A 24478-nucleotide genomic window follows, 5' to 3' on the forward strand; every position below is an offset into this window, starting at 1 on the left:
CTTTTAAAAGAAGGAGAAATGGAACAATTGCAAATCAGGTTTGAGTGATCTTATTTGACGAGGACCATCTGGGAAGACCTTAATAAGCTTATATCTATCAAATGTATGAGGGCATGTAAAAGCAGTCATAAATCAGTCTATGAGATTATGACAGATTGGCATAAATTCATCCTAATTGGGGGTCTAATCTTCTCATTCAGTTGAGGTGATGCATTTAAAGACACTCAAGACGATGAGACACAGATTGTGAAGGCCACGAAGGATGACTTTAAAAACAAAACAAAACCTCTTTGGCTGCAAAAAATGGGATGAAACCAATTTCCAAAACCATTGTCTTGTCTACCAACAGACTATGAACATTAACCACCACATTAAGTTTTTGTAATACTGTAGAATATTGTGACTTTTACTAAAAGATTGATGGCTCAGACTTTGGAGAGCTGTTATATTTCAGTGTTCAAGAGTTCTGATCAGTGAAATATTTTACATTGTGCGACTACAACTCTGAAGAAAACATTGACCTCTGATTTTTTAAATTATACAGGCACTTAAAACTACAACAAAAGGATAACTTAACATAAAATGTCTAAGGCTGGCATTCCTATAGCTATTTTCAATCATTTACATAGTTGTATGAGAACATCCGTGCATGTCTCCGTCTCTCAGTGAGCGCTAAAAGCCCCAGAAACTCTTATTCCTGCTGAGATGATGGTCTAGCTGACTCTGACAAAAGCATTTTTGACATTATCATTATCACGATAAGGCCGACCAATGAGCTTCTTCTCATTCTGAAGAACCGCTGTTAGGCTTGCATCTGATCCAAACTTCTCCTCAGCAAACTCTAAGCCACATACTGTGCATCAAACGCTGATTGTTATTCATTGTGGTTGCATAAATGAGTGTGTTATGGAGTTCTGCTACACCAAAATGACATTCTTATTCAGTCAGAAAAAAACAAACAAAAAAAAAAACCTTTGCATTCTTAATGACTGAGAGAATGAACTTCAAGAAGAAGATGAGGTTGGTGTAACCTCTCAAACCGAGTTATTTTAGGTCGACTTGTGGGATGCCACCTTAAGTATATATATTTATACAAGTCTCTAGTAAGTATGTCATGACTATAAAACAATGACAGATGATGATGTATCATGTGGTGCTTGGTTGCAAGTAGGCGATAAACAATCTAAGTCTGTTCATTTTGAATGCAGCTACTCTCTCCTACCAAAGTATAAACTACGTCAACATCAACCCCTATTCTCCTCAATCTTTCCCAGCCTTGGTCTTCTGAGAATCAGCATGGTCCCATTGTGCTGACAGTGGTGTAGTTGAACTTAGACATGGACACACCGGTGGCAGTGACCTCATCGTCACCTTCCCTGAAGCCTCTTCTACGGCAGGGCCAGCAGCAGCAAGAGAACGTGGTGATAAGGGCCTTTCGAAAACGCTTGTTCATAAAGCAGTAGATGATAGGGTTGACACATGCAGATGTGTAGGACAGCAGGTGGATGAATGAGATGGGGGCTCCAGAGAGAGCCCTGTGGGCGGAGGGAAGGTCAAACGCTTTCCATGTGTTAACGGAGTATAGGGGCATCCAGCAGATGAAGAACATGGCCACGATGACGATCAGCATACGGATCACTCGCTTCTTTGCCATCAGTTTAGCCTCAGAGGTATTACTGCGAGGTCGATCCACCTTTGCGGAGCCTGTTGGAGTGAGGGCTGACATCTCCATGGAGTTGGGCCTTTTGGACACCTGGATGTAACAGCCGTCTCCGTCGTCGTTACTACATAAGACAGTGGCGCTGATACCATTTTTCATTCCTAGAGAAGAAAAATGGCATTTTCCTTAAAAAGAAGCTCTGAGGGAGTACAGATAAACACACATCATGCGGATGCTTCCATTTTGAAGAAGATTTTGCATTTCCTGAATGTACTGAAGTTCTTGCAAGGTGGCAGGAAAAGCAAAGTGTTCAAGTTTTAGCTTAGCTCTGGTTTTAGTCTTTATTTTTTGTATGTCATGACATGCAGCACAAGTTTTGTTTTCTATTGGTTGTGTATGAAAGATGACAGTCTTTGCAGTTTAAATGTGGCCATGTATGATTAAATAGATGGAGGAGAAAAATAAAGAAAAACAAAACGAGAAGAACATAATCGTTTGGTCATTGTTGGTTTTCTTTTTTCAATTAAAGGTTTAGTTCACCCAAAAATGAAATGAAAATTCTCTCATTAATTACTTTTACCCTAATTAACTTTTACCCTAATTACCCTAATTACTCATTTGTGTTCTAAAGATGAGCAGAGGTCTTGCGGGTGTTGAACGACATAAGGGTAAGTAATTAATGACGAATTTTCATTTTGGGGTGAACTAACCCTTTAATGAATATTATCAATATAGAGTAATTGTAGATTTTCAATTTGAATTCATCTTAAAATATAATATTTATGAAGACTGAAGTTATTGCTTAAATGTAATTTCAGTTTAGCAGGTTAAATAGATGTGTGGAGAGAAGATGAATACAAATACACAAAAGCTGTAATAATGAATTGAATCAATCATGGTCAAAATAATCTTTTGAACTCTTATTTTTAAACAAAATGACTCAAATCAGTCTCAAACTCATACTTTTAGGGCCAGATTTAAACAGGGCAAATTAGCATGAGAGCGCAATTCTAAACAAGTGCAGAAGGGAGTTGAAAGTTCAGCATGTTATCTACCGATGACACGCAAATGAAAGAATTTCAGACGCAGCCGGTCATTTCCACAATGACCAACACAATCTACCAGTTGGCATCTGGTTTAAGACATGCTTTTTTTCAGCTGTACATAATGGCGCAAATACTGGTAAACTGACAAGAGCAAACTTTAGTAAATCACTTTGTGTGATTGAGTTAAATTAGTTTTGAAAAGTATTTTGAAGTTAGTGACCAATTTCTTAAGGCAAGGGTTCTCAACTCTGGCCCTTGAGGTCCACTTTCCTACAGACTTTTTCTTCAACGTTTCCTCCAACGGCCAGAGTTGAGAATCCCCGCCTTCATTTTGAAAAATCCTCCCTCACATCTCCCCCTCCTCCCTATTGATGGATTTTTTTCAGGCGTGACTTTTTACCGCGGCAAGTCGAAGTACTCACAGAAGTGCTATTCCACCATGCATTATAGTTCCATTTTAACCTGCTAAGAAAAGCAACACATTTTATTTTGTGTCACCATACTAGGTTGTTCAACTATTCGTGTAATTGTATTTAAATAGGGAAGGTGTTTGGTCACTTCTAACTTGATCTCTGTTTGGTACCATAGTGAATGAACTGGGCTTAGTGGGCTAAGCTAAAGGCTATCAGAACGTCACTGCGCGTCAAAGAGATTAACTGCACGTACTCAGACGAGAGAGGTATGTATCAACTCGTTTTAGTTAAGGGAATGACACAGTTTAAAATGAAAACACGGTGAAGTATACCTTTAAGGAGTTATTCATTGGAATCATAATTTGTACATTATAATTTCCAACCCTTGTATCTTTCACTATACAAGTTACCTTCATAAGACCACACAGCGGTGTTATATAAATACTGTTATATTTTGACATTCTTGAGTTTCCTTCTTTTGCACAAATTGTTACCAATAAAAATGTGAAAGGAAATGACATTGTGCTAATTCAATTGAAAACATCTTAATGGGTAGAGTGGTGACTCAGCACCGGAGAGTTTTGAATGCTAGATTGCTGCGGCCCAGGGGAAATGGGTCATATTTATAACATTAATAGAATGTGATTTAGTCAGAACAGCGGAATTCAGGATGGGACATAATCAAAGCAATCCAGCAGATATTAACTTCTAAAGGCTCCTTCAATGAGCAATTTAAAGAAAATATTCAAGTTTATATTGCCTGCTTTTTTTAAGGGGCAGTTACGGAAATTTTGCACAGCTGCAATTATCTTTTTTGAAAGTCCTATAGGTCATTACTTAGGAAATTGGGTCTCATTCACAAACAGATGGCCACAACTCTACACACAGACAATTAAATCCTCAGGGCAGGTCATGCAATATGTTCACAGTTACTAGAACGGTTAATACCTTTTGGGATGGTCTGGGGCTTTCTAAAACATGACACAAAATCAGACTGTAATGTGTTATCGCCTTCATAGGTCTCACCGCATTGTCCCTTCTTCTGTTCCAATTCGAACTGTATGCCACGGTAGAGCTCTCGAGATATGAGCCCGTAAGCAATGATCATCACCACTCCAGGAATGAAGAACAGAACAAATAGCAACAGGATGCACCTGAAACAAAGAGATACTTTTTGAAACTCTCCATTATCACACAAGATTGCTTGTATATTTCCCCAAGGGTCACCACTTGTGGATAATCCACCATTGTGTAAACTCTATACTGTAGTTATATAAATTCTGATTATAATCTGATTATAATAAATTGAATTTAAATTTGAGTAATTAAAATCAGATGTGCTTGATCAGAAGCCATGCATTTACACATCTTGAAGAGAATATTTGAGATGTGCTAACACCTATTACCTGTGATAAAATTCCTGTAATGCCTATCCTATTCTGACTCATTGCTTTAACAGAATATTCAGAAAGAATAAGGAATGTGTACAAGCAAACTCAGAGGGGGTGGGGGGTACTGTTGTCATCCCTCGCTGTCTACGTAGCAACAGCCGTCATAAAACATGAATGTTCCACAAGGGGCACCAGGCTGATATGTAAGACCCGGGCTCCTTCTCAAAATGTTTTTCTGTCTTTGTCTTGTACAGAGACAGACACAGAGAGCCAATAATGTTGCATTATGACTGAGTAATAACAGGATGCTTTTCCCATTAAAGGAATTTTCCAGGTTCAAAACAATTTAAACTCTATCGACAGCATCTGTGTCATGCGTCAGCATCTGTGTCATGCGTTCTAAGGGCTTTAAAAACAGAAATGAGCAACCCATGTTTTAAATAAAGAGGTTTCATTTTAAAAGATAGTAAAGTTTACAAGTAAGATAACTTGTAACATAACATGGTTAGTGTTAAATTATTTTTCTATAAGTAACAAACTTATTATCTTAATGTACACTACTATAAAACAAATTGGGATCATCCTATATTATCACGTTGACAATAAATAAATATACGCCTAATGTAGCGACGGCAGGTTTAGGGAAAATATATATATACAGTTGAGTAATGAATTATAAATACTCTCGTTACTGTAATTGAGTAGTTTTTCTCAGGAATTGTACGTTTTTAAGTGGTTTAAACTTTTTAATTTTAATTGGGTACATATTTAGTGCTCTATTGGTACTTTTACTGCACTATTTTCCCTAAACCTGCCATCGCTACATTAGGCCTATATTTATTTATTGTCAACGTGATAAGCTAAGATGAATAATCAGTCCAGTGTCTCCATGCGTCACTCGTGTGACTCCGTCAAATCAACCACCACGACCTAGAGTGAGAGGAACGCACAATCTATGAAAGGGGGTTGTGGCCGTTTACTGTATGATGAGTGAAATCATCAAATCGCCTTAAACAAATAATAAAAATTGACCGCAGAATATTACATTTTCTAATACATGCACAAATGGTCTGCATTCTGTTAGCTCTGCCCATGCTTACGGTGCAACACTTCATTTTCCTTGATTGTTTGCCAGGCTTCAAAGTGCATTAGGATTAACCGATCTGCACTGCTAGATTTTTATCCCTTAAATGAATTTTGTTTTAAAATGTAAACGCATTAAACCTGCTTTTTGTCAGCATATTGAAGTGAATATTTTAATGTAATATGATCTCACATGGTGATTTAAAACTGAAGTCCATATAGCAAATAACTTTAATAAAACATTAGATTTAAATCAGGTTTATTTTTTTAATTGCAAGCAAAAAGAATCTGTGGTGGAAATTGTGAGTTAATCTATTTTGATTTCTTTTGTGTATTCTTTTTACAGAGAAAACATCTATTGAAATTAAAGCAGTACAATGAATGTGTCTTGAAAAGAAAGAACTCTGCTTTTTACAGCACTTTGCAAACGTTTTTAATTAACCAAAAGAAAACCTTTAAAGAATGGTTATCATAAATGTTACCAGATTATCAGTGGCTTTCTAAAAATATTACATGGCTGTATTTTTAGTGCTATCAGTCAAAAATAAAAATAAATAGTCAAAGAAATATTGAACTACTGTTGGTGATCTTATGTTTTTTGTTTTGTTTTGTTTTTTACTGAGAATCATCCATAAAAGAGTAAGGTACATTTTTAATTTGCAGGGTATAAAGTGGAATAACATTTAAAGCATAATACTCACTACTCACTTCTCTTGAGTACTTTTAAAATGGCTACTTTTTACTCCTACTTTGAGTAGTATTTAGGACAGGTACTTTTACTCTACTAGAACTACATTTTTTGAGAAGTAACAGTACTTCTACCTTTAGAAGTAGGCTTTTTCAGTACTCTTTTCACCACTATTGTACCTATTGTACCTAAAATGTACCTATTGTATTAAGCAACACAACTGTTTTCAACACTGATACTAATCAGAAATGTTTCTTAAAGAGGTAAATCAGGATATTAAAATAATTTCTGAAAGATCATGTGACTGAAGACTGGCATAATGATGCTGAAAATGTGAATAAAGTACATTTGAAAATTTCACAATTGTACCGTATTTTGTTAACAAAATAAAAGCTGCCTTGGAAAGCAGAGGTCTTCTTTCAAAAACATTTTCATATAACTTCTGCTTTCCAAGGCAGCTTTTATTTTGTTAACAAAATACGGTACAATTGTGAAATTTTCAAATGTACTTTATTCACATTTTCAGCATCATTATGCCAGTCTTCAGTCACATGATCTTTCAGAAATTATTTTAATATCCTGATTTACCTCTTTAAGAAACATTTCTGATGCAACGGCTGTCTTCCAGTTTCCTGAGCTGACCTGACTCTTGTGTCTGTGTCGACAGTGCTGAAGGGACATCTCGGGTTATGTATATAACCCTTGTTCACTGAGAGGGAACGAGCACTGAGTCGGAACGAAGAATTTGGGGATGCTCCCTAAGCATCAGCGTCTCTGAAGTATGAATAAAACTAGTCCAATCCTTGGTGTTACGTCATGACATAGATGTGAAGGCATACCCGGAAGCTTTAAAGGGGAGCCCGGCGCATTGTAGCATCAATTATCGCGATGAAGCAAGCGCTCTCAGGCTATACGCGGTGTGGCGACGAGACGTAGTGCTCGTTCCCTCTCAGGGAAAAAGGGTTATATACATAACACGAGATGTTCCCTATATCGAGGGAACTTTGCACTGCGTCAGAACAACGTTTTTTTTTTTCCGCAAATGAGTACCCACTAGACCACACCAAGGGTACGCCTGCCCCATTGTGAAACTGGAAACCAGGCACAATTAAGACTGGAGCACCCTGCCGCCAGGTGTCGCAAGGAGGTGCAAGCTGTAAAATCTTATAAAAGTGTGCTGAGTAGCCCAACCGGCCGCTTCGCAGATGTCCTGCATAGGAACTCTGGAGAGAAGGGCCACTGAGGAGGCCATGCCCCTGGTGGAATGGGCCCTCAAGGCTATAGGTGAAGGCAGATTGCGCACCTGATATGCCAAGGCTATAGCTTGCACAATCCAATTACCAAATACACCCTCAGGGCCCGAACCGGGCACAAGAGGAACAGTCTCCCTTCTTCCGCCGTCACGTAGGGCGGGGGATGAAACGCCTGAAGGACCAAGGACCTGACCACACTGGACGGGACCTTAGGCATGTAGCCAGGTCTAGGGTGCAGTATGGCTTTGACTCCTCCGGGGGCAAACTCGGCGTAACTGTCAAGGCCTGAAGATCCCCCACTCTCCTAAGAGAGGTACTAGCTAGGAGGAATGCTACTTTAAGTGTCAGTTTCTTAGGTTCTGCCGATTCCAGTGGTTGGAAGGGGGCCTCAGCCAGACCCTCGAGCACTACTGCCAGATCCCATGTTGGTACCCTGGTATGGACTACAGGCCTTATCTTCCGTGCCCCGTGGAGGAAATGTACAACCAAATGGTGCCCCCCTAGAGGCCCATCACTTAGCGGTGCGTGGAAAGCTCCAATAGCTGCCACAAACACCTTAAATGTGGACGGGGTAAGCCCTGCAGAGAAACGATTTTGGAGGAACTCCAGCACTGAAACCACTGGGCAGTTAACTGGGTCCACCTCACGTTCTCTACACCAAGTAGCAAAAACATTCCACTTGAGGCTGTACAGTCTCCTTGTAGATGGGGCCCTGGAATTAAGTAGGGTCTCCATAATGTCTGCTGGTAGCCCATCTTCTCGGTACCCCAAAGATTCCATATTTCGGGCGGGGATGAAATATGGTGCCCCCTGCCTGCGATAGGAGGTCCCTCCTCATAGGGAACCTACCACAGGGGACCCACCAGCAGAGCTATTATATCCGAGAACCAAACTCGAGTCGGCTAACGAGGAGCCACCAGAAGAAGACTGACTCCTTGTTGCCGGACTCTCTCCAGGACCCCTGGGAGCAGAGCGATTGGGGGAAATGCGTACAGACGCAGTCTCGGCCACGTCTGTACCATGGCATCCAACCCCAGCGGGGCTGGATGTGTGAGGGAGAACCACAGTCGACAATGGGACGTCTCTCGAGACGCGAACAGATCCACTTCCACTGGGCCGAACCTCTTGCATATTGACTCCACCACCTCTGGGTGGAGCCGCCATTCCCCGGGCCTCGACAGTATGTCTGCCCCCTGATTCTGTATCCCCGGGATGTACATTGCCCTGAAGGATAACAGTTTCCCTTGTGACCAACGGAGAATGAGATGCGCCAATTTGCATAGGGGGCGTGATCTCAACCCCCCCTGGTGGTTCAGGTATGCCACGACTGACATATTGTCTGTACGGACCAAAACGTGGTGCCCAAGAAGTTTCAGGAAAAAACTCCTCAGAGCTCTGTAGACCGCCATCATTTCTAGGCAATTTATGTGCCAGGTGGAATGACGTTCCTCCCTTGGACCCCTCGCAAAGCAGCCTTCGATGACCACACCCCAACAAGTTAGGGAGGTATCTGTTGAAACGGTTTTCTGGCAACATGATGCTCCCAGCACTGGCCCCTGGTACAGAAACCAAACTTTCTTCCATATAACTAGAGCACAAAGGCATTTGCGCATTACTGATCATACGGAACGGGTTCCTATGGGGGGAAGACCCTTTGGTTTTTCGCCACCACTGTAGGGACCTCATGTGTAGCAGGCCGAACGGAATGATGTTAGATGCCCCAATACTTTCTGGAAGTGTTTTACAGTGATGCTGTGGCCCAGCCTTATTCCTGAGACTATCGCCAGAATGGTCTCGACTCGTGCGGGGGACAGTTGCGCCCGCATCGAAACTGAATCCCATATTAGCCCCAGAAAACTTGTTTTCTGGGCTGGCGTCTACACGCTCTTTTTCGTGTTGAGCCTCACCCCCAAGCATTGAATATATGCCAGAACTACATCTCAATGTTGAAATGCCATCTCATACAACTGTGCCAGTATTAGCCAGTCGTCGATATAATTTAGCACACGGACGCCCTGAAGTCTCAGTGGAGCCAGAGCTGCATCCACACATTTGACAAATGTGCGAGGGGAAAGAGCTAGACCGCACGGAAGCACTCGATATTGGTACGCTTCGCCCCCGAAAGCGAACCTCAAAAACTTCCTGTGGCAATGAAGTTTTTTGTAACTATAAAGTACCGGCTGTAGAACCCGGCCTCCCTCTCCGATGGTGGGACCCGTTCTATGGCTCCCTTTGTCAGCAAGGATTCTACTTCTTGTTCCATTACCCGAACCCGCTCTGGCACCACTGCAGTCCATGTCACCCCATTGAATTTTGGAGGAGGGTGATCGAACTGCAGTCTGTACCCTATTTCTACAGTATGCAGGACCCATGTGGATATATTCGCATTTCCATGCGCCGAGATAATCTACTAAGGGAATCAGCCTCTCGAGGCTGGTTTGGATATTAACTGATCTTCGTTCTTCGTTCCCTGAAGCGAATGCCCTGGCAGAGAGCTGAAGACGATTTTCGGTATGTGGACACATGTGCTGTCCAGTCGCAGGTCTTTCTTGAGGCGACTGGAGCACCACCTGTCTGTGGGAAAACGATGAAGTGTCTGTTAAGACCGGGATTACCACATCGTTTTCCCATTAAGAGCGCCACGTGAGAGGCAACCTCAATTGCCCTCGCGCGAGAGAGGCCGCTCTTAGAAATCCTGCCGCGGCTAGGATTTCTTCCCAGCAGCCTTCTTAGCGAGAAGGATGTTCCTTAGATTGCCCTTCTGCACAGAAGCCTGCTGGTGAGAGCGCCTCCTCTGTTGCCAGGCTCCGGGAGAAACTCGTGGCAGCCTTCACAGATTTTGGCCGACGAGCGAGGAACTGTTGAAAGGCCGCTGAATGTTTCTTCGCCTCATGAAACCTGTCAACGACCGAATTAACGGCGTTGCCAAACAGGCCAGAAGGTGAGATCGGGGAATCCAGGATAAATGATTTATCTTTCTCCTTCTTCCTTGATAGATTTAACCATAGGTGTCTCTCCACCGTCACCATTGAGGCCATGGAGCGGCCGATGGCATGGGCCGTCTCCTTGGTGACACGAATAGACAAATCAGCAGCCTTTCTAAGTTCGAGGATGTCCTCCGGAGAGGGACCCTCACCCCCGTCTAGCTCTTTAAGGAGGTCGACCTGGTATGCCTGCAAGATAGATAGCGTGTGCAGGGAACTACCAGCCTGACCCGCCGTCATATATGTCCTGCCCACCAACGCTGATGTGTCCCTGCATGGCTTGGTGGGCAGTACCGGGACTTTAAGGGACGATGCCAATTCGAGTGACAGATAGCCCGCAAGAGCATCTTCCACCCGTAGTCGGCATCGTCCCATAGCAGGCCTTGCGCACCCCAGAACATTGGAATAATCTAGCACAGGGGGGTTGGAAATACACGCTGAATAAGGCCTGTTTATTATGTAAGGCCTGCCATAACTCATTATGCAGGTCCGTAAAAAATGGCCAGCCCCGGCTAGGTGTCTGAGCCCGGCGGGAGAGAAACCAATAATCCAGTCTGCTTGATGGCTGGATCTCGTGTCTCTCCTGTGGCCACTCGATATTTAATTTGAACACAGCGCGGGTCAGCACCTGAATAACCTCCTCTTGTGCGGGTGGAGGAGGTGGCGACATATATTCAGCTCCACCCACCTCGATGTTGATCTCGTCCGGTTCCTCGGAACTGGAGAGAATCAACATTGGGTTCTCCACCCCGGGGGAAGAGGCCACAGCACCGGCATCCACACGAGGAAGGAGAATCTCTGAACTGTCAGAGGAAAATTGAGAAAGTGCCTCGGCAGTCTCAATCTCTGCTGACAAATCCAGTTGTGAGCCCCATGATCTGCGACGCTGGGCCACCTCGGCGGCTGCAGGCCCAGAACCACGGGGCTCACGTGGTTGGCCGGCCTCATCAAAGACAGCCAACAGCGAGCACAGCACCCAGAGCGTCAGCAGCTCACAATGACTGCAGGCAGCTCCTTTGAGAGCCGCCTGAGCATGCTGAATGCCCAGGCACTGTACACATAGAGAGTGTGTATCCGCTCCCGAAATGAAGCGGGACACGGGTGCACACACCTCTTAAACTCAGTCGCCATATTATTTATTTTTATATATATTTATATAAATGAGGGACAAACAACAGTAAATAGACAGACAATTCACACAGAGCACTATGCTGAAGAGCGATAACTGATGCTACAATGTGCCGGGCTCCCCTTTATAGCTTCCAGGTATACTGTCGCAACTACGTCATGACGTAACACCAATCAGGATTGGACTAGTTTCATTCATACTTCAGAGACACTGATGCTTAGGGAGCATCACCAAATTCGTCGTTCCGACACAGTGCGAAGTTCCCTCGATATAGGGAACTCAGGGCTTACTGAGGAACTCAGCTGAGTAAATATGTGCCCAAATTCCAGGCACGCTTTGTCAACTGAAAATGCCTGCAGGTCCCCTACCCTCTTGATAGAAGCCAGGGCAATCAAGACTTTCATTGAAAGGAACTTCAACTCTGAGACTGCAAGGGCTCAAAGGGAGCTCTATGCCAGGCAGATAACATCACTGCTATCTCCCCTCATCAAGTTCAGGATGCAAACTCTGTGTTGCCTGAGTGGCACAAGGGCTGAACCACAGGTTTACCCATGATGGGGCAGAGAGTCGGAATTACGACCCAGATATGGGAGGCTTGGGAGCATCCCTGGGTGTGGGTGGGGTTGAATTCCATGCCCTGACAAATGAGACCACGGAAAGGACCAGTATTCCACGCGGGTCTTATCTGATAGGGGACTGGCGATAGAGGGGTTGAGAGTGGCCGACCATGAGGCCAGCTGCGGAAGGGGAAAAACAAAATATTCTCCCCCCGCTCGCCACCAGGGGAAGGAGTGGTCCTGCTACCATCTCCTGGGAAAGAAACGAGTTCACCTCAGAGCAGCCCGTCTCAGGAGCAACGCTTGCCCTACTGTTTAGCAGGCTCCAAGGCAAAGATGGGCTGGGCCCTCTTTCTGTGACCACCTCCCAGGTGGAGGCTGCTGCTGTGGCAAAACAGGAGGGGCATGAGTCACAGGAGGGTTGCCTTGACAGGAAGAAGGCTGAGGTGTCTGTGCCAGCAGCGGGGTGGAGGAAGCAGTCTGCTTCTCTGCGGCTGAGAACTGTTGGGCAAAGTCCTTTGATCACCCTGCCGAATAGCCCATCCTGGGAGATAAGGGAGTTGAGGAAACGTGTTCAATCAGACTCCCAGGTTGAGCCATGGCCCACAGCAGTGGACCTAGATTTTTGCTCTGCAGAATGCCGAGATGCCCAGGGAGACTGTGCATGCTGTGCAAGATTACTGCACAGATCAGACAGGAATGTGGAACTCGCTGAAGCATGCCGTAACACCAACACCCTGGAGAGACACTCATTTTGACTATGAAGCAATCAAGAGTATGAAGCACAGGAAGGCAAGTAACACTCGGCTCCAAAGCATTAACATAATGTGAGAGTGCAATGCAACTCCTTATATACCCACAAGGTGGGGCAGAGTTGCGATATGCAAATTCCACAGACCCGTGGCATTTTCATGCCATTGAGTCATTTTGTAGATCTCGACCGCGATTGGGTTCTTAGAAAAAACCCCATTCCGTCAGTTACTGACGTAACTCGTAGTGTACTGACTGAAAGGGAACAGCATTTATTAAAAATAGAAATATTTTGAAAAATTAGTCTTCACTGTCACTTTGTATCAATTTGCTAAAAACATCTTTTTAAATCTAAAAATAAAAGTATTACATTTGTATAAAATTATTTTTAAAAAATCTTTACTCTATGGCCCTACCAAAATAGAGTTTCAAAAAAAAATTTCTTTGCATATCAGCCAGTCAGAGATGTGGTTTAGTGATCTATGCAGGTTTTTTGGACACTGTTGTCCGAGGAGGGACCACATTTGAGTCTCTCTGGTCCTGTCCTGATCCCACTCAAGTGTCTTATAAAATAAAGGCAATACAAATAAGATGTGTTTAATTGACCAATAAAAGAAGAGTGAAAAAACAAAAAAAAATCTTGTAGTCTTGCACAACTAAAAAAGTTGTGCACGCTACAAGTGTTGTGTTTTAATATGTGTCCCATTGCAATGTATTGCCAAAGACTTTATATACAGAAAGATGGTGCACTCATATTACTATGAATGGGAAAAAGTGCAATGCACAATATGGATGAATAAGTCCCGCCTTCTAAATAAGAACCAATCGGCGATTGGTAAAGTCAATGTGTCACTGCACTGCTTTTAGAAGCTCCGGTTCCTGTAGAAACAGTCAGTGTTATGAGACGTGCATTTAGGAATTAGCTTAGTCCAGCCTTAAGACAAATCATTTCACTTGATGGCCATCTTTGAAACACCTCTTGGGCATGCAAGTGCAGCTCCTGTCTCTTTAAATGGTGAAACATAAAATTCTCCAAAACTGTTTGCCAAGCTTATGATTAAATGTCATTTTTAAAATTGCCAATTAAATCTGACAAAACTTGTCTCATAAAACTTTAAAAAAAAATCTTAATTTTTAAAGAGACTTTGGCATTGCCCCACATTCATACACAATAAGTGTCTTACTCTATAATCACTTACCAAGCTTGCTCCACTTCGCTCTTTGGCCAGTCATGGCGGCACATGTGAGCCGTAATGTTGTTGGGTTTGGTGAACTTTACCAGGGTGCTGAAAATGGGATAGGGTGTCATAATAAGGAAGGACAGAACCCAGGTGGAAGCGATGACTTTGTAGGCGTGGGATCGGGTCTGCCATGCACGTGACTTCAGTGGGTTGCAGATGGCACTGTACCTCTCAATGGCTATAGCCACCAGGCTGAAGGTAGAAATGCAGACGGAAATTCCTGTGATAAAGCAGAAGAGTAACATTTTTGATTAAAAAAAATATTGTAAAAACATTTACATTGCGTAAACTAGTTAAAAGCTCAAAGATCATATCCCAATAGTTTATCCACCAAGTTTTCTGATTCAGTTGCTCTTATTGCGACATGTATTTACTGCACATCTGTTATTTTTTTCAGAAACCTTGATGCCTTGCAAAATTTAAAACGAAAAATTGTTAATACGTTCTCCTAAAAATACAAAGCTTTTACAAAAAACATCATAAAATGGCATTGTTGGTGAACGAGGTAAGGTGAGATTTCCAACTGCCGCTCATGTTTGAGGAATTACTGTCCCGATGCCCCATGAGCTTTGATCTGATCTCGCCTTCCGCACCAGAGCTCATACCAGGAAAATTGTTCTTTGCTTTACAAATCCCCTTCCTTCTCTGCCTCCTCAAAAGAACAAACAGTGGGAGGGAGGTTGTGGTTAGCACTGCGTGTTGGATGTGCTGCCCTGTCACACTCCAACACTGTGTGGGCCGCGGGCCACTCGCACACACTCAAGCAAATAAGATCTGCTCTCTTCTGAACTATTTCATCTCCAGGGCCTCTACCAGACAGTGACCATAATGCTGGAGAAAAACATCCGCTAGAATCTCTAGCCGACGCAAGTATAAAGAAAGACAGTGTAATTGTTTTTTTCTGATTTGTTTCTTGTGTGACTTTGTGCCCTGCTTTGCAAATACGTTACAATACACAGTATTCCACTGCTGTCCAGAAAATAACTGTCTTAAGGTCATAGTTTTTTTTTTCTTTCTCCGATCCATTTGCTAGCAGACCTTGTGTGTCAAATATGACCTTGGCATTGTATCGGTTGTTACTGGATGAGCATTGATTTTCATTTAGGGAGGTAGTGATCCATGAAAAAGTGCAGATCAAGCAGAATGCATTCATACACGCTTACATCAGTGGCCAATTTCTCAAAACAAGAGTCAGTGCCAAAATCTGACATCCTGGTAATTATATTACAAATAAACATAGTCTCACATAACAAATTTTGACTTGCATTTTATAGTCTGTTTCTCTGGTTTGTTTTTACAGTATGTGCTGTTTAAGGGCCAAAAACTGAAATACATGAGACAATGAAACAGTTTCTGCAACGATATGTACATAAAACACCAAAGAAATGAATGGAAATGTGTGTAAACTATAGACTACATGAGAAACGTTTTATGCTGCAGATGTTGGATGTACTTTTAAATTATGAATAATTATATGCAACTAACCCTTAACCTATCCCAAATGTAAGTACATGTTGTTAAATATTACCCACTGTAACAAGGACCCCTTAAAATAGTTTTAAAATGTAGTTGTTATGTGGTTAATTAGCTAACGGAAATTATTTAGATGGATATTACATATGCAGAGTTTTTGACTTTTGATATATAGTTGAGATTAACTGTTGTTTTGGACAACAGATCTGTAGCAGGGATACAGACTGTATGCTCATACACCTATAAACTACTAGCTCAATTTACTTTCTTAAAATTAAATAATGCAACAGTACTTGAACATTTAGATTAATTTCATTGTGCACACTTAGGCCTGGCTTCACAATCAGGGTTTAGATTAAGCCAGGTTTAGGCCTTAGTTCAATTAGGTTATTTAAAGGAATTGTTTTTAAGATTGTGGCCAAAACTGGTACTGCAATCACTTTCAAATGACTGTAGAGCGGTGTGTCCCTTCTCCCCCTCCCCCTGACTCAAGGTTGGCAGATAGGCTGCAGGATCCAGCAGGAATGTTTGTAGCGGTAGCTGTGCTAACTAGTGCAGAGCTGGAAACCCGGATGCCCAAACACTACTGACTTCATTATTGGTAGATAGGTGGAGGGTGGAGCTTCAGGCCAAAACAACATGTCAACATCAACATCTGTTGAGGTCCGCAACAACAACTTTTAAATGACAATATCCTGGCCAGACTACTGTTGTCAGTGATATAAGTATTTGAAATTAACATGATTTCCAAGCGTCAAAATCCGAAGCATGGTCAAGTGCCTTCCGCGCCACAATGAAGATGCTAAAGGTGCCCCTAGGCGTCATTTTCCCACGTGCTGGGTGCTCCATTCATTTCAGCGAGAAACCTTTGTCGTCATACATAGATGCATTTAATGCAATTTAATGCAATTTCGCTATGAAATCTGACGTAACGGACGGCAATATTTGAAATTTATTGTGTTAATGAATCATTTCACGGGCCATATTTACTAAACAGGGCAAATTAGCGTGAGAGCGGAATTCCAAAAAAGCGCAGATGGGAGCTGGAAAGTTCTGTGCGTGGTCTAGATACACACAAATTAAAGAACACAGGCGCACCCGGATCATTTCCATACCTGCCAATGTAATCAACCAAGAGCAGCGCAAACTAGTCTGTTTTCAACAGAAAATCCTAATTCTGATAATTCATTGAAAAACATTTTTTTTTTAACACTATTAATTACATATTTGGATGAATTTGTCGCAAAATAAAGTGCACTCTGTCAATGAGTTAAGAAATGAATGAATGAATGAATGAATGAATGAATGAATGAATGAATGAATGAATGAATGAATGAATGAATGAATGAATGAATGAATGAATGAATGAATGAGTGACAAAAATAAACAACCTTTTCACAAAAACACAATAATTATTTATGTATGTAATTGTGGTACTGCGAAGATAGACAGAAAATAACAATCTGCTTTTGTTTAAACACATCTGACATTAAAGTCTTGAAACAAACCAATCTGTGGGGTTGCGATAAGAACAGCAGTCAAAATGGGCCTTTATAACCATGAAATGATAACATTAATCTGGATATTGTTTTTTGAACTTTTATTCCTCTTGTGCAGAACTCACACTGTACACTGTACAACAAAATATTGTTGATGTAATGCTTTGTGTACAATGCATTACATGAACAATATTTTGTTAACCAACTAAATGCAACATATTTTAACAGGCAATATAAACCTAAAATATAAAAAAGTAAATGCCTACACCAACAAAGCAAATTTAAAATAATAATACATATAAAAGTTTGTCTGAAATTCATATTTTAATGTTGTGTAAAATTTGCGTATAATACTATAGACAAAGTCACTTGATTGAGGGATTTATTTGTGAATTGTGAATAATTACTTTATAGATGTATTGGAGGTTTACACACATTGTGCAGTTCATCTTTGTCATGCATTAATGTGAATGATGACGGATATTATGGGAGTGGCTTGATGCAGCTCAAGAGATGCAGATCATTTAATCTTGACTGTTAAGAAACTTTAATTAATATTGTCACATAACAAATCTGCTTCAAATTGAATAAAAAATGAAATTACAACATTGATGTAAAGTGTGTACAAATAAAATCGAGGATATAAATTATTGGGAATCATGTTCATTAAAACAGTGCACATTTCATTTATCTAATGTATTAAGAAATTATGTATCTTATGTATTAAGCGAGGTGCGAAGAACGGGCCCCAGCTCGCACTCAGTTCAGTTTTGTTATCCTGCGCCTCTTCCTGGGCGATCACATGAGCCGACCGGCAGGGCCATGTTAAGCCTTTGCGGGGCCCTGGGCTAAGTTTTTGCGGGGCCCTTGCCCCCGGGAATTTGGGATACACTAGCTTCCTGCTGGGGTGGCAATGGTCTTTCTTTTAGGGTGGCAGTTGAAACCCCGCTAGATCCGCCCTTGCCACTGTCATATTTTCTTACATTTTCGTTCGACATGTTGAGGTGACGATGTACTGGTTGTCCGCTATGACTTGATTCGGGTGTGTGACAACGATGCTCAACGTACGCATAATTACCTCGATCCCCCCCCCCCCCCCCCCCCCCCCAAAAAAAAAAGGATAACGCAAAAGAGAATTGTCTTGGGCGTTCGGGGCCCTGGGCTGCAGTCCATGTTGCCCATTAGGATAACGCGGCCTTGCCGACCGGAACAACATTCTTAAAGGGGCAGCACCCAACACCCTGATTTAATTCGTGCTGCATGTAAACGCATTAACCTGCTTTCTGTCTGCTTATTTAAGTGCACATGTGATAGGTGACGCAAACTTAGAGCAGATTTAAATGCATCCAGACAGAGCGAGCTAGCGTTTTACATTAAATAAGTGCATATATCATAAACGCAGACTCATTTAAGACATTAATAAAGCATTAATAAAGTCTTGTAAACGCGGTTTACTTGTGTTGTCAGTGCTCACTGTCACTAATTACGTTGCCTAGCATGTTGGCGCCCTCTACTGTTTCCCACTGACCCCCCCCCCCCCCCCCCCAACCGTTTCATCGTTATTTCCACTATATGTGGAGCCAATTATGTATAAACAGTTATTATTACATATTCCATATTGTGGCAGGGGAGGCGTGGTTTTGCGGGATCGGCAGAGGGAGAGAGGAGGCGGAGCCGAGCGGGGCGTAAGTGGGTCAAGTGCAAATGAATAACACCTGTCTCTGATTGCAGTAGTTGGCGTGGAGAGACGGCTTAAAAGCCACGGCAGAGAGAGACGAGGGAGAGAGAGTTTGGACTGGGACTCGGAGTGCAGCCTGCCTGGAGAGAGATTGCTGTACAGAGTATTGAGAACGAAGTGTGAAAGTTTAATGAGTTGATGTGCCCTCGAGCACATGTGTTATTTGAGTTTGAAAGAACAATAAAAGCTACGAGTCCCAGTAACGCCGACCCCGCCTTCTTCCTTACATCCAAGAACCGAGCTACACATATGTTTTGAGTAAATAACATAAATGTCCAAAATAACCCAAGCAATAATTCTTAATCCTTGGGTGTGGCGAGCATTGGCCACTTGTCTACACATTTCATCAATTTGGTTATAATGCTTTTTTCCATCATATGATGAATTACTGCTGCCATGGTTGAGAGAAAATGTATTTAACAGAAAACAAAGGTGTGTTTGCACAGACAATATTGACTTTATTTACATATTCATGCCACAGCAAGCCTTTCTGTGTTGATTGCATCTGTATAGACTAAATTGAACTATTCTGAAGCCACATAAAGATCTGGAGATTTAGGGAATAGTGCCTGAAGCTTGTAATATTTTTACCAGTGCATGAGACGAAATGAAAGTCCATCTTACCCATAAGATAAGCCACAATCTTGCACATGGCGGCTCCAAAGATGAAATCCTCCAGCAGGTTGGGAATAAGAGTGAATGGCATGCAGAAAACAGCCATCATAAGATCACTAATGGCCAGGGAGAGCAGGAATGAATTTGTCACCGTCCGCATTCGCTTATTCACCACCAAGACCACAATGATGAGCAGATTACCAAACACGCTCAGCAGGAATATGAGAGCATATAGCAGTATGCGCAGTGAATCCATGTCTGAAAGATAAAGATTAAAAAAAAAAAAAAAAAAAGATTTACATATTAAAAGACAGAAAAGAAAGTATTTTTGAAGAAAATGTAAGTATCAAATATGATATATTAGGCTTTGAGGAATGTTTATTTGTATATCTCAATCATTACTGTATTGCTTTGCATTATACGTTTGTCCCCCCAAAAATAAAAACTACAAAGCTTTGATCATGAAAGTAAGCATTTAAAAATCACCTTTTTAAGACATATTATTGTGAGATATCGAGTGACAATTGATGCTTACATTGCATTTTAAGTACTGTAGTATGTTATACTTTTATAAAAATTGTATTGGTTTACATTAAAACCAATGGTTACATTACAACATTATTGGTTACATTACAAGCAATTAATTTCATATAGCTCTTGGGAGATCAGCAACTGCACTAAACTGCAAAAATACACTATATTTTTGTTCAGTTTGGGTCTAGTAAAATTGATTTAACCAATTTCCCCATCAAATATGAGATCCATATTATCCAATATCATACGAGCCATAAAAGCCTGATGGATCAAATATGATCCTCAACAAAAACACACATGCAAACTGTTTTTTAGATTTTCTTCAATAAACGGTTCCATTAAATAATAATAATAATAATAATAATAATAATAATAATAATAATAATAATAATAATAATAATAATAATAATAATAATAATAATAATAAAGTATTTACTCTCATTGTTCAATATTAGGAACATAGTATAACAAAGTAAATTTAGTAAGACCAATGATGAAAACTATTGGCTGGGGAAAGATATGGGAGGTTGGTTTACAGGGCATTTAATTACATATGAACATCACTAATTACTTTTAAATAATTCCAGAACTTTATACATATATTTATTTACTGAAATGTATTAAAAGGTTTTTATTTGCTGGCAGTGTGGAAAATAAACATTATCAAGGGAGAGTGTTTCCTCCCTTAATTATGCTAATTTCCCACACCGCCAGTAATTTCCTGATGTAAATGATATATTTATACAGATAAACTGTGTTATTAGTGGTTAATTCTAAATTGTGCACAGAGGAAAGTAAGACATGAACTAAGAATAACAAAACAACAATTTAAAGATCATTGTGAGAGGGTAGAGATTTAAATTAACAAGCAATGAGACTGGGATTTAAATTGGACAAGCCAAGGCAAGGCAAGTTTATTTATATAGCACATTTCATAAACAATGGTAATTTGAAGTGCTTTACACAGAACATGAATTAAAATATTCATAAAATAGTCACATATGCATAAGGAATATGCATGTAGTTTTGTGTAATGTTCCATGTTCCACCATGCTCCTGAGGAAATGACATCTCATTCCAATGTATACATGTATATAGGCAATGACTATAAAGGCGCACTTGACTTGACTTGAATAAAAAATATAACCTGAATCCCTAAGTTCAAGATACACTTATCTGGAGTGAAAGAAATGGAGAGTCAGGTTCACATTTTACTACTTCTTAAAAATAATTGTCAGGTAATTGTGCATTTCAACAGTATTAGATTAATAAACGTTATTGTTATTATTAGGTTGAACCTTTTTAAACTTTATTTACTAAGAAATTAATTACATTTTAAACTCAACAGTGACTAGATATCAAATCTTAGATGACACATTGTGTTAGCAAATTAATCAATAGGTTTTCTTGCTGATTTCAGAGAATATTTAGAACTGATGAATCCCTCTAATGGTCCTCAATGCAACCGTGTGCTGGTAATGGAAAAAATCCAGCCACCATCAAAAAGCATCCCCAGTATGTAACAGCTCACTCAAACACTTAAAGCTGTGTGGGGTTTTTTTTTCAGACATGGCTGATGGATTGTGTTTTTTTAGCTGATCTCTGTAGCCATAAATCACAGTTTTTACACAGAAAATCATTCTTCCTTTCACAGCCCATCATTCATTTAAGAAATGAGTTGGAAATGTGATATCTGTTACTGGAATGCTTATGTGTAATTCGAAAGCTGATCAATCAGAAGGGAACTGCATTGATTAATGGAGAAAAATGCAGAATTACTGCGAAATGGTATTCGACTATGAATCCTAACTCTGCTGGAGCGTCGTTAACGACCAATGAATTCATCTAAAAGCATCATAAACATGGAGCCCTTAATATTTATAGTTTTGAACTTTTTCGAGTATTCAAGCCCTAAATGATAATGAGCATTTTCTTTTTACTCTGCAGAAACTTTAATACATTTTAACCCAGGAACTGGAAAATGTTTGCATACATGTTTCATAACTTCAATAAATATTATGCAGATGTTAGACTGCATCTTATCGGAATTTGTGTGGAGCTGACATGGACTCAAAGTTTAATTTCCGCTGAGTTTAATAAAGACATGCCATTTCATGCTAGACAAGATAAAATCATTGTAAGGCCAAAAAAAAAAAAAAAAGTAACAGCAAAAAGATTAATGATTAGAGAAGTAGATATGTTATTGTATTTTATATGGTATTTCAAATGATAATAAAAAAAAAGATTTGTTTATTTGGACAGGAAAAAAGATTCAAGGTACCAAATCAACACCCCACTCACTACTTGTCAAATATCTGACGCTTGGTCAGGACCCCTCTGCGTCAGTTTTTAACACACTGGGTACCCCTTTAGCGTATTTTTTTAACGAGCAGGGTGCTCCATTCATTTCTATTGTTTGCCTAATGCATCAGATCAAGACACCTTTAATTCTCTGTATTTGTAAAATGAGACATGATTTTATGAATATTTATAAGCTAATTTTATATTTTGGAACAACTAACTCAACAGCTACTCACTTCTCAACAATATAAAACATATAACAGGCAAATAAAAGTGCAAATCACATGTGTTTATTGGAAAAACTGACCAAAATAGTATAAAAGTATTAACTCATGTTGCATTCCAAGTCTTCTGAAGTCATACGATGTCTTCATGTAAAGAACAGAGTTGATCTAAATATTTTAATCACTGAAATGATGAACCTTCCGCTCTGTGAACGCACTCATTCATATCTCATTAAAATGATACACACGATTCTTTAGCATGATGCAATCGGTCACGAGACAACGAGAGCCAATGACATTTTACAATCAATGCTGAAATAATGATGCAATTGTTCAGGAGACATACGAGAGCCAATGGTATTTCACTAAAAAATCTGACGTAACGTTTCTATGGGTGGCAATTTTTAAAATTTGATGTGTGCATGATCTTAGGGGGATGGAGACGCTGATCGCATTTGGAGATTTCTTCACACAAATTAATCATTTGTCCTTGGAAATCTTGGAATATTTGTACTTTTTGAATAAATTGTGCAAGAAGTCGTATATCTGCCTGTTATATCCTGTGTTTTATATCATATAATACACAGATGGGTAGGTTTAGAGATGGAATGGAGTTGGATTACATGTTAAAACTAACGTAAATGAAAACAAATGTGAATATTTCAACATGTCATAATTGCAAAATCATAACCATATATATAATTTCATTATGATGATATGGCCAACGCATCTGTGTATGATGCCAAAGGTTTCTCATTGAAATGAATAAAGCACCCTGCTCATCGAAAAACGACAATAAAGGGGTACCCTGTGTGCGTTAAAATGTGACACAAAGGGGTCCTGAACAAGCATCAATATGTGACGAATTGAATCAGCCATTGCAAACCATAGAGTTATGCCATAGATATGAGCCTTAAAAACAATAATGATGGCCTGCGAGATATATTAAATCTTTTCAATAAAGGTGCAGTGTGTAATTATTATGAAGATCTATTGACAGAAATGCAATATAATATACATAACTATGTATTCAGTGGTGTGTAAAGACCTTACATAATGTACCGTAGAAAGAGCTATTTCTATCTACATACAGTACACCGCGGGTCCCCTTACAGCAGTGGTCGGCAACAGGCGGCCCGCAGACCAAAATTGGCCCGCCAGCAATAATATCTGGCCTGCGCCCACAGCCAGATTATTTTGATAGCAGCTGCTTCTAAAACAGATTTGTCATGATAGAGGTTGCAGCCTTTATCCTCCTTGGTAGAGCTTCCGACTCGCATGTGGAAAGACCTGGGTTAGAGCATCACTTGGAATGGGTGGTGTGAAACCGGAGAGATTGCAACACCAACGGTTGCTCACAATCAAATTGTTTTTAGTGATTTTGTCTTTAGTGATTCAAAAGAGTCTGTGAAATGGATCGCTAGGCAAAAGAGCCGTCATGAAATGTGTAGTATGAGAAAAACTAACTGTGAACCATTGAAATGCTTGCTTATAACTTTGTTGCAGATAAGACACACCGGCTTTGCATTCACAAAACCAGGAAGGATGAGCGCATAGTTGTCTTTCCATTCTTCGTATGCCCTATTTTAATGTTTAACTTTCCTCTTTAGACTCTTTGATAGTGCCATTTTCTCTCACCGGCTAAATGTTAACATGTTTACTATGTGAGGATGCCAAGGAATAATTCTGAGTGTAAAATTATGCTACGTCAAACAATTATTGCAAAAAGTTAGGCTCCATTGTGTAACAAGCTAATTAAAATACTCATTTATTATTCACAAAGAGGAAATGATAAAACATAGTTCATTAAGAGCATGACTCAAACATGTCATTAATGTGCTTATTCAAGTCCTCTTTTATTTTGTGAGTTATTATTATCCATTCCACATCTCCCACATA

The 24478-nt window shown here is 40.5% G+C and overlaps 1 protein-coding gene across 2 annotated transcripts in view; it reads right to left on the reverse strand.

Annotated features, from left to right (window-relative positions):
* Nucleotides 1–17: 17 nt before the first annotated feature.
* cckbrb (cholecystokinin B receptor b) overlaps nucleotides 18–24478 on the reverse strand; it is a 57065-nt gene continuing 32604 nt past the window's right edge. The window contains exons 2-5 of one of the 2 annotated variants that reach the window (XM_067444944.1): nucleotides 19530–19778; nucleotides 14154–14415; nucleotides 4146–4273; nucleotides 18–1821 (exon numbers count right to left, since the gene is read on the reverse strand). In XM_067444944.1, coding sequence (XP_067301045.1) covers nucleotides 1292–1821; nucleotides 4146–4273; nucleotides 14154–14415; nucleotides 19530–19778 — 1169 coding nt within the window. In that variant the 3' untranslated portion in view covers nucleotides 18–1291. Of the gene's footprint in view, nucleotides 1822–4067; nucleotides 4274–14153; nucleotides 14416–19529; nucleotides 19779–24478 lie in introns of both variants that reach the window. The other variant, XM_067444943.1, reaches the window with a different exon arrangement.

This window comes from Pseudorasbora parva, chromosome 5 (assembly GCF_024679245.1).
Source record: "Pseudorasbora parva isolate DD20220531a chromosome 5, ASM2467924v1, whole genome shotgun sequence".
In the NCBI taxonomy this organism is placed as follows: Eukaryota; Metazoa; Chordata; class Actinopteri; order Cypriniformes; family Gobionidae; genus Pseudorasbora; species Pseudorasbora parva.